General features: G+C 55.0%; 2 protein-coding genes across 5 annotated transcripts in view; one reads left to right on the forward strand and one right to left on the reverse strand.

The window, feature by feature from the left end:
- Positions 1–4666, forward strand: part of PIEZO1 (piezo type mechanosensitive ion channel component 1 (Er blood group)) — a 75472-nt gene extending 70806 nt beyond the window's left edge. For all 3 annotated transcript variants that reach the window (XM_066242973.1, XM_066242975.1, XM_066242974.1), the window contains 10 exons: positions 69–283; positions 443–601; positions 677–824; positions 2955–3143; positions 3343–3435; positions 3537–3709; positions 3781–3903; positions 3979–4058; positions 4144–4333; positions 4417–4666. In XM_066242973.1, coding sequence (XP_066099070.1) covers positions 69–283; positions 443–601; positions 677–824; positions 2955–3143; positions 3343–3435; positions 3537–3709; positions 3781–3903; positions 3979–4058; positions 4144–4333; positions 4417–4666 — 1620 coding nt within the window. The remainder of the gene's footprint in view (positions 1–68; positions 284–442; positions 602–676; positions 825–2954; positions 3144–3342; positions 3436–3536; positions 3710–3780; positions 3904–3978; positions 4059–4143; positions 4334–4416) is intronic.
- Positions 4667–5007: 341 nt separating this feature from the next.
- On the reverse strand, positions 5008–14785 carry CTU2 (cytosolic thiouridylase subunit 2). Of its 2 annotated transcripts, none has more exons than XM_066242976.1 (15): positions 14627–14785; positions 13900–13974; positions 9752–9830; positions 9453–9512; positions 8235–8295; positions 7659–7768; positions 7223–7485; positions 7015–7150; positions 6747–6878; positions 6117–6208; positions 5894–5997; positions 5636–5783; positions 5425–5491; positions 5236–5307; positions 5008–5144 (listed from the first exon to the last, which is right to left on the reverse strand). In XM_066242976.1, the coding sequence occupies exons 1-15, from the start codon at positions 14689–14691 to the stop codon at positions 5097–5099; spliced, it is 1512 nt and encodes a 503-aa protein (XP_066099073.1). In that variant the 5' UTR covers positions 14692–14785; the 3' UTR covers positions 5008–5096. The 2 variants fall into 2 exon arrangements, with proteins under 2 accessions (XP_066099073.1, XP_066099074.1); XM_066242977.1 differs by having other exon boundaries at positions 5236–5294; positions 14627–14782.
- Between the last annotated feature and the right edge of the window lie 9 nt (positions 14786–14794).

Genomic DNA, 14794 nt, shown 5'->3' on the forward strand with positions numbered 1-14794 from the left:
CTCCCAGTGAATACAGAAAGCCCAGAGGCCACCCTGGCTCTCCCTGACCTCTCCTTTCCTGGCCACAGAAGCACTCAGCAGCTACAGACATCACATCCTCCCTGTCGGATGACCAGGTACCTGAGGCCTTTCTGGTCATGCTGCTGATCCAGTTCAGCACTATGGTCATTGACCGTGCCCTCTACCTGCGCAAGACTGTGCTGGGCAAGCTGGCCTTCCAAGTCGTCCTGGTGCTGGCCATCCACATCTGGATGTTCTTCATCCTGCCTGCTGTCACTGAGAGGTTGGTGCTGGGGCGGGGGGGGGGGGGGGGGTTCAGGCGCAACCAGCAGACACATGCTTCGCGATGCCTGGCAGAACTGGAATTGGATCCAGGGAACTTGGGGCTCCAGCTACTGGACTCAGGCGGGGTGCCCTAATTTGGGGTTCCTGTCCCACCTAGGATGTTTAACCAGAATGTGGTGGCCCAGCTATGGTACTTCGTGAAGTGCATCTATTTCACCCTGTCTGCCTACCAGATCCGCTGCGGCTACCCCACCCGCATTCTTGGCAACTTCCTCACCAAGAAGTACAACCACCTCAACCTCTTCCTCTTCCAAGGGTGAGTATGGGCTGGCCCAGGGGGAATCAAAGCTGCCCTTCAGCCCCTCCTGATGGGTCCCCTGGTCTCGAGCAGGTTCCGGCTGGTGCCATTCCTGGTAGAGCTGCGGGCTGTGATGGACTGGGTATGGACAGACACCACACTGTCCCTCTCCAACTGGATGTGTGTGGAGGATATATATGCCAACATCTTCATCATCAAGTGCAGCCGAGAGACGGAAAAGGTACCCGGGCCCAAGGTGGGAGTAGAGAGGGGTCACTGGCCACTCCCCATTGGAGCAGATGGGCACTGCATTGTTGGCGGCCCCACCCTGGGCTCACAGGCCACATCAGCCTGAAGCCAGGAAGTCACTGTGGGCCAGAGAGCATTTCTAGAATCCTTCCTGGCAGCCAGAAAGGGCTTCTTAGAGGGCAGGCAGTTGTCAGAGTGGCCCAAGCAAATGCTCCGTGGAAGAGTCCTGGCCATAATATTAGCTGCATTTTTGTTCTTTTTTTAGCAGCAATAAAGCTCAATAAAGAGAGAATTCATACACCACAGAATTCACCCATTTAAAGTGTACAGTTTGGTGGTTTCTAGTATATTTAGAGTTGGGCAGCCATCACCACAGTCAGTTTTAGAACATACTCACCACTCATCCTGTCCCCTCAGTGACCAGCTCCTGGCAGCCGTCATCTATTTCCTATATAGATGTGCCTGTTCTGGACATTTCATATAAATGAAATCACACAATGTGTGCCCTTTTGTGACTGGCTTCTCTCATTCAGCATGTTATTAAGGTTCATCCATGTATCATATGTTAGGATTTCATTTCTTTTTATGGCTAAGTAGTGTTCCATTGTACAGATATGCCACCTTTGCTTATCCAACAGTTTCAAATGGTGAGGGACATTTGGGTTTGTTTTTATTATAAAAAATGCTGCTATGGATATTCACATATGTACACATAAGTCCATTTCTTCTGGGTAGACACACAGGAGTGGAATTGCTGGATTGTGGGGTCACTCTAGGTCTCATCTTCAAGTTGTCTGTTTTCCATGGTGACTGCACCATTTCAGTCCCACAGATTCCTCCATCCTTGCCAGCACTTGTTGTTATCTGACTTTTTAAAAAATCCATCCTGTGGTTTTGATTTGCATTTCCCTATTAATTAACAATGAGCATCTTTTCCTGTGCTAATTGGCCATGTCCATCTTCTTCGGAAAAATGTCTGTTCGGATCCTTTGCCCATTTTTTCCTTGGATTAAGCTAACTGTTGGATAAACAAAAGGTGGCACATCTCTACCTTTATTGAATTGAAAGAGTTCCACAGATATTCTAGGTCCATGATGGCAAACCTTTTTATAAAAACCGCCCACTTTTGCAGTGCTGGAAACCTGGTCCCTCCCGCCCACTAGTGGGCGTTCCAGCTTTCATGGTGGGCCAATCGCTGTGCTGTGGATTGTCTTTTTTTTTTTTTTTTTTTTTTAATAGGGACAGAGAGAGAGAGTCAGAGAGAGGGATAGATAGGGATGGACGGGAACGGAGAGAGATGAGAAGCATCAATCATCAGTTTTTCGTTGCGTTTTGCCACACCTTAGTTGTTCATTGATTGCTTTCTCATATGTGCCTTGACCGTGGGCCTTTAGCAGAGCGAGTAACCCCTTGCTGAAGCCAGTGACCTTGGGTCCAAGTTGGTGAGCTTTTTGCTCAAACCAGATGAGCCCGCGCTCAAGCTGGCGACCTCGGGGTCTCGAACCTGGGTCCTCCACATCCTAATCCAATGCTCTATCCACTGCGCCACCGTCTGGTCAGGCTTACTTTTTTTGATGGTGTCTTCTGAAGCACTGAAGTCTATTGTTTGTAATGTCCAAGTTTTTTTTCATTTGTTGCTCATCCTTTTGTTGTTAAATCTGATTTGCACCTAAGACCTTCATTGATTTAGACCTTAAAGTTAATTTTTGTATACACCATTCAATAAGGGTCTACCTTTACTCCTTTTGCACGTGGATGTTCAGCTGTCCCAGCACTATTTGTTGAAAAGGCTGTTCTTTCCCACTGAGTGGTTGGGACCTTTGTCTCCACGCGGGTTTCCAGGCTCACAGTGATTCCATTGACCTGTCCTGTGCAGCACCACAGCTTTAGCTATAGCTCTGCACTCAGCTTGGATGTGCAGTTGAGGCTTTATGGGGCCACTGGGTGAGCCCAAGACCATGGCCTTGAGGTTGGAAGTGATGGGGCACAGAGGACAGCTCTGGGAGCAGCAGGGAGGGATGGGTCTGGGACAGTGCTTATGGCCAGAAGTATGGATGGAAGCCTACAAAAAGTCAGGGGGGGGCAGAGCTAAGCAGGTGACCCATACCCTGCCTCCCGCCAGAAATACCCACAGCCCAAGGGGCAGAAGAAGAAGAAGATTGTTAAGTATGGCATGGGCGGCCTCATCATCCTGTTCCTTGTGGCCATCATCTGGTTCCCACTGCTCTTCATGTCCCTGGTGCGCTCTGTTGTCGGTGTCGTCAACCAGCCCATCGATGTCACGGTCACCCTCAAGCTGGGTGGCTATGAGGTGAGCAGCACCTTCTGCTCCAGCTAGGGGAAGCAGTGCAGGCACAAGCTCTGCCCGTACATGAGGACTCTGGCCAGGCAGCCCCAAGCTCCACTCCTCTGCTTTCTTGTTCTCATGGACCGTGCAGAGCTTGGCCTGGGTGCTGGCAGCCTGGGTGATCAGGAAGGCTCCCCCAGCACATCACTGTTTCCACCCCCAGCCCCTGTTCACCATGAGTGCCCAGCAGCCATCCATCATACCCTTCACACACCAGGCCTACGAGGAGTTGTCCAGTCAGTTTGAACCCCACCCGGTGAGCAACCCTCACACTGCATCTGCCCAGCAGGGGAAGGCACAGCCTGGCGGGGGAAGGGTGGCTTGGTCTCACCCACTGAGGTGCCACCCTGCATCCAGCTGGCCATGCAGTTCATCAGCCAGTACAGCCCTGAGGACATCGTCACAGCGCAGATCGAGGGCAGTTCTGGGGCGCTGTGGCGCATCAGCCCGCCCAGCCGGGCCCAGATGAAGCGGGAGCTGTACAACGGCACTGCTGACATCACCCTGCGTTTCACCTGGAATTTCCAGAGGTATGTCCTGGGCTTGGGCAGGGCCGTGGTGGGGTGCGCCTCAGCGGGTCACACTGCACCCCCACCTGCAGGGACCTGGCCAAGGGAGGCACTGTAGAGTACACCAACGAGAAGCACACCCTGGACCTGGCCGCCAATAGCACTGAGCGGCGGCAACTGGCCAGCCTGCTGGAAGGGACCTCGGACCAGTCAGTGTGAGTGGGGGCGAGGGTGCCTGGGGGCACCAGGAAGGCTGGGCCAGACCTCACCCACTGCACTCCTCCCCACAGGGTCATCCCTAATCTCTTCCCCAAGTACATCCGTGCCCCCAATGGGCCTGAAGCCAACCCTGTGAAGCAGCTGCAGCCCAGTGAGTGTGTGGGGAGGGTGGTGCTGGGCCATGCCTCTGCCCTGGACGAGGGTGGTGCCCTCACTGTCCCACTGCTCTGACCCAGATGAGGAGGCGGACTACCTCAGCGTGCGCATCCAGCTGCGGAGGGAGCCTGTGGGCTCGGGGGCTGCTGGCTTCCTTGAGTGGTGGGTCATTGAGCTGCAGGACTGCAAGGCTGACTGCAACCTGCTGCCCATGGTCATATTCAATGACAAGGTCAGCCCGCCCAGCCTGGGCTTCCTGGCTGGCTATGGGTGAGTGTGCAGTGACGTGGCCTGGGGGATGGGGGGTGGCTGTGGGCAGCAGCCCCCAGCACTCACTCACCCCTGCCTGACAGGATCATGGGGCTCTACGTGTCCATTGTGCTGGTCATCGGGAAGTTTGTGCGTGGCTTCTTCAGTGAGATTTCGCACTCCATCATGTTCGAGGAGCTGCCATGTGTGGACCGAATCCTCAAGCTCTGCCAGGACATCTTCCTGGTGCGGGAGACGCGGGAGCTGGAGCTGGAGGAGGAGCTGTACGCCAAGCTCATCTTCCTGTACCGCTCACCAGAGACCATGATCAAGTGGACTCGTGAGAAGGAGTAGGAGCCAGACTCCTTGTGCACCCAGAATGAAGGAGCTGGCCCGGCAGGCAGGCGGGCAGTGCTCCTCTGGCTACAGGAGCAGATACCCCAGTCCAAGGCCACCAGCTGTGACAGGTCCTCCTGGCCCACTGAGCCCTGATGCTGCTGTCAGAAGGAAGCTGTGGCCCCTCTGTGGCCCAGCACAGGACTGCTGTCCTTTCTGTTGTCCCTGCTGGGCCCAGGGCTAGGCATCCTGGGCCAACGGGCCCAGCCCTCCTTTCCCCAGCCGTACTGTAGAGTTTTTTAATTAAAAACATTTTTATTTATACAAACTGATAACAACGTGCCACCTGCCCATCCTTGCTGTCCTGCTCCAGCATGGCAGATGTGCTGGCAGGGTGGTCCCAGGTTTGCATCCTTAGACTCAGCCCTCACTGGCCTGTGCCTCATCATCACGGTCCTCCACCACAAACTCCTGCATTTCCTGCAAGACTCGGGCCCTGGGGGAAGCCACAGCGGGAGTCAGCTCAGAGGTGCTCACACCCAGAAGGGCCCCTCCCAGGGCTCTCCCAGCACAACAGGAACCAGTACCTCTGGCTGCGAAACTGGGCCTCGGCCAGGATGTAGGGTGGCAGGAGGTCCAGGGAGGGCTGCAACAGAAAGCTGGCATGGATGAGGGGCTGTGTGGCACAAAGCTGAGCCAGTGTCAACCTGCCCTCTCACCCCGAGGAGTGGGAGGGCTTCCCCTCTCACCACCACACAGTGTGGGCATCCACTTACCAAGTCCTTCATGTTCACACGGCAGCCGTAGCACAGCTGCTCAATGACACGGGCTCGGGTGTCTCCCCTGTAAGAGGAGAGCTGGACCTCTGTGCCTGGTCTTGGCCCCTCAGCACAGGGCTTGATCAAGTGGTCCCAGGGCACACCACCCCCCTCTGTGTAGCTGCAAGGGACCAGCCATGGTGTGGGATGGGTCAGGGAAGGGACTCACCTCCCATAGGGCCCAGACCCCTGGCAGCAACCCTGGGCCCTGCCCGCCCCTGTACAGCAGCAGGGTGTTGTGGGTGCCTCAGCTGGTGGACTGGGGGGCTGAGTCTGGCAGAGATGTGCGGTCTGGGCCCCAAAAGCCGTGGCACTATCTGCAAGTGGAGATAATCTGAGGGAACCTCAGGGGCTGCCGAATCCCAACAGCCACTCACTGGTACCCCGCCCTCTCCACCCAAGCACCCCTCGGAGGTGCGGCACAGACCAGCAGTGTCGATGTCCAGTGTACACATGCAGAGCAAGCAGTGGGTGTCTGGGGGGCCACCAGCACTACCGTCCCTGGGGGCCTTGACCAGCTTCTCACTTGTCCTGGAAGGGTGGGGACAGAGCAGAGGCACCACTGGTTGGCCAGGGCCTTACTATTGCCCTGGCCTAAGCCCCAGCATGAGCTCAGTGCCCACCCCCATCCCACGGGCACAAACACACACCTGTACACGGTGCTGACTGTGGAGGGGAAGTGGGCCTGCAGCCTGAACAAGAAGGCTTCCATAAGCCGGTGGATGCTGGCCTTTTCGGGGGCCTAGGGACAATCAGACAGGGCTGCAGGAGTGGCCCTGGTGCAGAGGGGCAGCGCCTAGGCCTGGCCAAGGAGCCACAAAAAGTGGGAGCCACAGCTTTCTCCACACCACCAGATCCCAAGAGTGTGCAATGTTAGGGCTGGAGCAACCCAGGGCACACACTTCTACAGTATCCCTGTTGCTAAGCACAGCCATTATTAAAAATTAAAGTATGTTAAAAACATTTAAGTGTCTCTGACAAAGGTCATCCTGCCCCCCCCATCACCCCCTCCCCCATGTCCATGTCCTCCTAGCTGGGCACCTCACCTTCCCAGGGACAGGGGCAACAACAGTTGGCAATTTTCTCTCCTTGTCAGCACCCTCCCCCTCAAGGGCACCAGCCTATCCAACTCGAAGGGACAGGGCCTCCACTATGGCAGTGGGACGCCACTATGGCACCAGGTGGCAAGCACTAAGGCCAGAGGTCTGGTGTGGACACAGCGACCCAGCTTAGGCTGCTGAAGGTATGCTGGCAGCCTTTGCCCTGTCCTTGCAGGTTACCTTGGTGTCAATGGCTGGCAGGAAGACAGACGGGACAGCAAACAGGCGGTTGTAGAAGGCCACCTCCTTCAGTGTGTGGTCGCGCATAGGCCGCACCACCACCACATCACCATGCCGCTCGTCGGAGAAGCCCTGGGGGATGTTCTGGGGGTTACAGGCTCCTCTCCGTGAGGGACACCCCAAAACTGATTCACAGACACTAGTTTCAAGTAAAGGGGCCCACAGGGTGAGAGTGGGAGGGGCCCCTGGGCTGTCTGCCCCCAAGTACCGTGTCCCAGGCCAGGAAGGCCCCTCTCCCCAGCGCCAGGCTAGTCATGAGCTTGATGGCCAGGCGGGTGCAGCTGTCCCCTGTCATCACTTTGGAGTAACCATGGGCCCTGGCCATGTGTAGGAACAAGTGGGTCCTGCAAAGCAGGGAGGGGGTCTCAGTCCCAGGTGGGGCAGGGCCAGGACCTGAGGCAGGGAAAGGGGCTCACCGCAGGGTCTGCAGAAGCTCCTCCTTGGCTGTCAGTGTCTTCACCGAGTCAAACAGTCTAGACAGAGCCTCGGTCTGGGCAGCTGTGGGTGGCACAGCAGGGCTCAGGGGGTCCTGGGTGCCAGGCTGGCTCAGCTGCTCCTCTCCCTGGGCTGGGGCATGCTGCTGCTGGAGAAAACTGCCCACGGCTGCCTTGTAGGCACCCTTGGTATCCGAGGGCTCTTGGGCAAAGCAACGAAGCACAGATGGTGGCAGGCTGAACACCTTGCAGGGCGGAGTGGAGGAGGCTACATCAGGCCCAGGCCCAGCTTTGTACACACTGGGGAATGGGCCCAGACAAGAGGCCCACAGCCTGGTCCCAACAAGTGGGCATGCACCCCTCGTGGACATCCCAGTGGGCACCTCCAGAGACCTTTCTTAGGGGCAGGCTCACCCACCTCTTCTAAGGCAACAACGTGCCAGGGGAAGCCAACCGTCTGCAGGATCTGCTTCACCTCGACTAGGGTTCTGGCTCTGTCCTCCAGGCTCTGTCCACAGGCTGCTCCCTCTAAAACAGGCAGGCAGAAAGCAGTCGGGCTTACAGGAGAAGAGCCCCAGGCTAGCAGGGCAGGAACGACACATGCAAAATCCCTCAAGGCTGTGCTCTGCAGGGCAGTGGCTTCTGTAGAAACCCCAGGTTGCAGATCTCCTGGGAAAAGCATTTTCAGAATGGCCAGTGGGTTCTCTGGAATGGCTGAGGGGTGGGGTGGGGTGGGGTGGGGTAGGGAGGGGTGGAGCAGGTTAGCATCCAACCCCCTGGGCACTGAACTTGCCTGTCTCACTCAGTGCCCCAGAACATGCAGAGGCCAGGCAACGCTTCTGCCTGACTCTCTGAGGGTCTGACCTATGACAATAACAGTACCATCTGCTGTTGGACATGGGCAGTCTCCAGAGAAACGCCCCCACCAGGACCTCAGCATGGACACAGTGCCAGCTGTTCCAGGGTGCCCGGGAGGAGAAACGGCCAAACGTACCATCAATGTAGACAACCCCTGGCACAAAACGCAGTCTTTTGGCAGAATCTCGGCTCAGGCCCTGGAGGGGGAAAGGGACCGGGCCTCAGCCCCATGGCCGAAAGCCACAGGACACTTTCCCTATAAAGAACATTCTCCGTCTGGACTGGGCACCCATCAGGGAGGGACAATGACCCCCACTTGTAGTGGACACTGCATGGGGAAGTTGTACAGCCCAACTCACTTCAAACTGGCCCTGCGAGGGCATGTGCACTGTGCCTTGTAACACCCACCCTCCCCAGTCTATCCCTGCTCCTGGCAATGCCGCAAGCAGCAGCTGGGTCCACATGGCCATCGTGCCCCCTACTCAAGACCCTCTGGCTGCTCGGCATAAAAGAAAACAGGATAAAAGGGAGGAACAGCTGCTCAGAAGGAAAAGCAGTGCAAGGTTTGGACAAACCTCTCACTCTCACATCATCTGACCAGGTTTAAGGGACATTAAAGTGGGTACATACCATGGGCACCTCCCAGGACCCCGTACAGACCACCCCCACGGCTGCAGCCTCATCCCCAGTCCCTTCAGTCTACACCCCTCACAGGGAATGCAGAAGGGTCCATGTGTGTCCCACCCCAAGGAGCCCCAGCCATCACGAGAGGCCATAACTGCCCCAATACTGTGATCCAGGCGGGCTAACACACCTGGCACACAGGCCCCATGCTGTCTCTCATCTGCACCCCTCCCTTCTCCCTCCCCACCTTAACATAAGCTGTCTTCTCCACTAACACAGCTTCACCTGGCAACGTCCCTCACCCTGCCCCTTCATTCTTGGTTCCTCTTAAACTTCTCAAGGAAGCTGCCAGGGCCAAGCCACTTTTTGTTTCCCAAGGCACCTGCTCCTATTTTCTTGTCTTGTCCCAAACACTCCCAGGACGAGGGGAGGCCCATGGCTTCAGGGCTACCTTGAATGATGCTCTGCTGCACTCCCCACCCCCCACTCTGGGACATCCATTTCCCAATGACTGCTTTTATACATACAGCAAACAGACCAAGTGCTAAACTGGGACATAGCTGCACACTACAGATGCAGCTCCTGGTGTGTGCACCTCTTGTATAAACATTCAAGAATCCTCCAGGGCTTTTCTCTCTAGCTCTAAGCAAGAGCCTTTTGGCGCTAGACCCCCACCCTCAAACTTGGCTGGGCGGTGACCTGGGCCCAGGAGGACAGTATGGAGACGCACCTCAAGGACCTGCCAGACCATGGAGCTGGACGAAGGCCCCCCAGACCATGCCAGGAGCACCTGGGAGAGAAGGAACATCACTGGAAGGCACATCTCCAACATGAGCGTGCCTGCCCACCCCACCACTGTGTCCGTCCCCAGACATGTGCCCATCTCAGAGCCAGGTGCAGGAGAGGGAGGAGCTGGGAGATGGAGTGAGACAAGCTGCCTGCAGGAAGGGTGGCAGGAGTGAAGATCCAGGGCCCAGGTGGCCTGGTTGTCCAGTTGGGGACTCACAGAGGAGTCACCCCGCACTCTACCTTCTCTCCTGGAAAGATCAGCCGGTTCTTCCCAAGCACAGCTCTGAACTTGTGGACATAGAATGCCTTGAAACAGTCCCTGCAACACAAACCACCACTGGCTGCAGCCCCATGGCCCAGGCTGCCCACCCTCCATGCCAACAGGAAAGCTGCTAATAATGGCCTCTACAGGGCGAAAGCCCGACACTTGCTCAGTTACCGTTTCCTTCTTGTACCAACTTCCATTTTTAAAAGCAGCATCTTAAAGCCCTGGCCGGATGGCTCAGTGGTAGAGCCTGGCGTGCAGGAGTCCCGGGTTCGATTCCCGGCCAGGGCACACAGGAGAAGCGCCCATCTGCTTCCCCACCCCTCCCCCTCTCCTTCCTCTCTCTCTCTTCCCCTCCCGCAGCCAAGGCTCCATTGGAGCAAAGTTGGCCCGGGTGCTGGGGATGGTTCTGTGGCCTCTGCCTCAGGCGCTAGAATGGCTCTGGTCGCAGCAGAGCAACGCCCCAGATGGCAGAGCATCGCCCCCTGGTGGGCATGCCAGGTGGATCCCGGTTGGGTGCATGTGGGAGACTGTCTGACTGCCTCCCCATTTCCAGCTTCAGAAAAATAAAAAAATTAAAAAATGTGTAAGGCGCCTGACCAGGCGGTGGCACAGTAGATAGAGCGTTGGACTAGGATGCGGAGAACCTGGGTTCGAGACCCCGAGGTTGCCAACTTGAGCGCAGGCTCATCTGGTTAGAGCAAAAGCTCACCAGCTTGGACCCAAGGTTGCTGGCTCAAGCAGGGGTTACTCGGTCGCTGTAGCCCCACGGTCAAGGCACATATGAGAAAGCAGTCAATGAACAACTAAAGTGTTGCAATGCACAATGAAAAACTAATGATTGATGCTTCTCATCTCTCCGTTCCTGTCTGTCTGTCCCTGTCTATCCCTCTCACTGTCTCTCTGTCTCTGCAAAAAAAAAAAAAAAATTTAAATAAATAAATAAATAAATAAAAGCAGCACCTTGACACTGAGGCCCATCCAGAGGCCTCAGGGTGGAGGGGTTCCCGTCAGGTACGGCTGTTTCAAGAGAAGCCTCACACCACATGGGAAGGCCCATCTGTGTCACACCCGCAATTCTTACCAGTGTGAACCAATGTTTGAAGGGCAGGATCCTGGTGCTACCCACCTGCAGGTGCTCAGAAAGGCCCAGCTGGTAGAACAGATGGACAAAGGCAGGTGCAGGACACAACCACCCCAACCTTCCCCTACACAGAGTTGATGACCCCTTCCGAGACCCCCACAGAGAGAAGCACTACCTCTTGGGGTGAAGGGGGAAGCTGTGAGCAGGCTACAGAGTCCCAGTGCTCTGCTCCACACAGGCCTTTCTCTAGTGCTCTGACCCCACCAGGACTAGAAACACCTGGGAAGCTCCTGCAAATGCAGTCCTGGGCTCTTCTCTAAACCCATAAACCAGACCTTCCAAGGCAGGTCATAGGAATCTGTGGGGTTTTTTTTGTTTGTTTGTTTTTTAACATTTTTATTTACTTTATTTATTTATTTTTTTTACTTTATTTTTTTTTACAGGGACAGAGAGAGTCAGAGAGAGGGATAGATAGGGACAGACAGACAGGAACGGAGAGAGATGGGAAGCATCAATCATCAGTTTTTCGTTGCGACACCTTACTTGTTCATTGATTGCTTTCTCATATGTGCCCTGACCACGAGCCTTCAGCAGACCGAGTAACCCCTTGCTCTAGCCAGTGACCTTGGGTCCAAGCTGGTGAGCTTTTTTGCTCAAGCCAGATGAGCCCACGCTCAACCTGGCAACCTAGGGGTCTCAAACCTGGGTCCTCTGCATCCCACTCTGATGCTCTATCCACTGCGCCACCACCTGGTCAGGCGGAATCTGTGTTCTTGATAAACCTTCCAGCCATTCTCAGGCTCACTAGGTCAGAGGTTATCAGCCTTGACTGCACATTGGAATCTCTGGCTATGCCACAGTATATTGAATGAGGCCCAGGCATCTTTATTTTAAAGCTACCTTGGCAACCCCAGCGCATGGTCAGGGTGAAAAACAATACCTTGAACAGAGGGGGTCAACACTGTCCAAACACAGCTGCCCCATGCCTGGGACTGTGCACTGTCTGCTTCCTTCTTCCTGCTTAGACATCCCTGTATCCATAGCAATCCCCAACAGTGAACAGAAACTCCTTATAAGTGGATGACCAAACACCCCACGGGTCCTTTGAGGATGGTAACTCAACTCAGTGTTTAAGAACAAAATTCTGGAGCTCTAGAGATACCAAGCAACCAACCATGGGAAGTGACTTCCCAGAAGGTTTGGGTTTGGTGATGTTCCCCAAGCAGACACAGATGCTCAACTTCATCTGCTCACGGGGGTGCAGAGAAATCAGCCCGTGGCTGTCTCCCTCCATGTCTCCCCTGCAGCACTAGTCTCCTGAAACCACACTCTCCTTCCTGGTCAGGCCAGAGTTTCCCACAAGTGCTGATCCTCACAATCATTGAGGGAACACACTAAAAACCTAGATTGCCAAAACCTACAACCAGAAAGTCAGCTTCCCCGCTTTTCCCAAAACTGAGCAAGCACGGGAGGGGGTACTCTGGGCCCAGAAGGATCCCTGCAGGTCTTGCCTAGAGCTGCTGCAGCCTCTCTTCTTCTTCTTCTTTTTTTTTTTTTTTTTGACAGAGACAGAGTCAGAGTGAGGGACAGATAGGGACAGACAGACAGGAAGGGAGATGAGAAGCATCAATTCCTCGTTGCGGCTCCTTAGCTGTTCAGTGATTGCTTTCTCATATGTGCCTTGACTGGAAGGCTACAGCAGAGAGAGTGACACCCTGCTCAAGTCAGTGACCTTGGGCTCAAGCCAGCAACCATGGGGTCATGTCTATGACCCCACACTCAAGCTGGTAAGCCTCTGTTCAAGCCAGATAAGCCCACACTTAAGCTAGCAACCCTGGGGTTTTGGACCTGGGTCCTCCGTGTCCCAGTCCAACACTCTATCCACTGTGCCACCACCTGGTCAGGCTGCAGCCTCTCATCAGCGAGTTCTCCAAGCAGATTGGAGGGATCATCATTTCTAGATGCTTTGAAGTGATTAAAGCAGTGCCTTCCTTGCCTAAAATGTATTTCCTGGTGGCACACACCTCATTCTACTAAGCAAATACTAAGTCTACTGTGCTCCCACAAGATATTCAAGGATGAGAACATTTTTGGAAAACAACTTACGCAGTTCCTTCAATTTCTTTTTTGGAACATTTTAGAAAGCAGAGTCCAATACTCTTGGAGAACAATTTATTTATTTATTTTCTTCTTTTTCAAGTAAGAGGAGGGGAGAGAGAGTGAGAGAGACTCCCACATGTGCCCCTACCGGGATCCACCTGGCAATCCCTGTCTGGGGTCATGCTCACAGTAGAGCTATTTTTAGCGCCTGAGGCAGAGGCTCCACGGAGCCATCCTCAGGACCCAGGGCTGATGCACTTGAATCACTCGAACCATGGCTGCAGGAGGAGAAGAGAGAGAGAGAAGGGGGAGAAAAAGGAGTAGAAAAGCAGATGGTCGCTTCTCCTGTGTGCCCTGACCAGGCATCGAACATGGGACATCCACACGCTGGGCCAACACTGTACCACTGAGCCAACCGGCCAAGGCCGAGACCAATTTAAAGATTCGAGCCAGTCACTCACTCAACAAGTGTTCATTTGCTATAACAAAGTATGCAGAATCCCCAGGAATTAATAGGAATCAAATGAGAGACCAGTCCTGCCTTTATGGAGCTATAAATCTAATGAAAGTAATCAGACATAGAAGAGTTATGACTCCAGGGCAATGTGACGGGCACAAAAATGCTTCAGAAAAAAACAGAACTTGCTGGTGACCAGGACCCTCTGAGAATATACCTCTGCATCTGTCCAAAGGACCCTGGCCCCAGAGATGTAGGAAGGCTGCCACCTGATCCACAACTGAATGGTGGGAGAATGGTACCCACACAGGAAACCAATACTTCCCCCACCAACACAAGAGTCACCAGGAGCATCATTAGAAGCAGAACTAAAGTGATTACATAGTTTTAAATGCAAGAAATAAAACCACAAACATGGATGCAATGCTGGCTGCCAAGCAAAGACTGTTTGCCAGGGTCTCCTACCCACCTACAGACCTCACCTGCAGAAGGCATCTCCTGCGCGGATCACCACTACGGGCAGGCCTTCCTTGCACTTCACGCACTTCAGCTCACGGCTTCAGACAGTGGGAAGAAAACAATAACACAGTTTACAAACACCCCTCCCAGCTTCAGAAAGACCACCTCCTGTTTCTCACTCCAACCTGGTGAAGGAGAGAGATCATGTGCAGGGTTGTACACACATGAGCCAGGGCTTGTGTCTTATCCAAACTATCGATGTGAAAAAAAAAGACAAGGTCCCTGGAGGATTCCAGTTTGTTAAAGCCAGTTCAGGGAGCACATAAAGCCACCTCTCAATCTCTCCAGGGCTGACCTGAATGAAAGGAGAGACAACTTGCTCTGTACGGCTCTGTCCAGTAGGTGCCAAGGACAAGGAAACCCTCTTCCTCTTCCAGTAAGGAAAGCCTGGACAGCGGCAGAACCGTCCCACTGACCGCAAGAATTTGAGGTGCGAACGAGCAGAGGGAGCGACTCTCTGGGGTGTTCACTACAGGCTTGACAGACACTCCCCGGGTGCTGCGGAGCGAGGTCCGGCCTCCACCCAGAACTCCCGGGCTCGGACTCGAGCTCAGCCTCGGCGGTCCCTAGGTTTTCCGGAGAGTGGCGCCCGAGACTGACGGTAAAGCGCGGCCGGGGCCTCAGGGCAGAATTCGCCGCTGGCTGGAGGCGCCGGGTAACCGCGGGACGGGTGTGGCACCCAGCTCTTACCTAGGCCGCGGCGGCAGCTGCCCGCCGGGTGGGGTCTCCCCGTATTCCTCGCCCACCTGGCACATGACCGTACGGCTTGAGCGACAGACTGCGGCGGCCGCGCCAGAAGCGGAGCGCACTCCGATAACGTCACCGCAGCGCCGTCGCGGCCGTGACTCACCGGCCGCG

Source organism: Saccopteryx bilineata, chromosome 9 (assembly GCF_036850765.1).
Source record: "Saccopteryx bilineata isolate mSacBil1 chromosome 9, mSacBil1_pri_phased_curated, whole genome shotgun sequence".
Classification (NCBI taxonomy): Eukaryota; Metazoa; Chordata; class Mammalia; order Chiroptera; family Emballonuridae; genus Saccopteryx; species Saccopteryx bilineata.

Excerpts from the sequence above, each read along its gene's own strand:
- CTU2 (XM_066242977.1), bottom strand. The coding sequence starts at position 14,691 with ATGTGCCAGGTGGGCGAGGAATACGGGGAGACCCCACCCGGCGGGCAG. Across the intron at positions 6,209-6,746 it reads TGCCAGCCATTGACACCAAG|GCCCCCGAAAAGGCCAGCAT; the intron begins GTAACCTGCAAG and ends GATTGTCCCTAG. Across the intron at positions 5,998-6,116 it reads ACAGTCAGCACCGTGTACAG|GACAAGTGAGAAGCTGGTCA; the intron begins GTGTGTGTTTGT and ends CCACCCTTCCAG.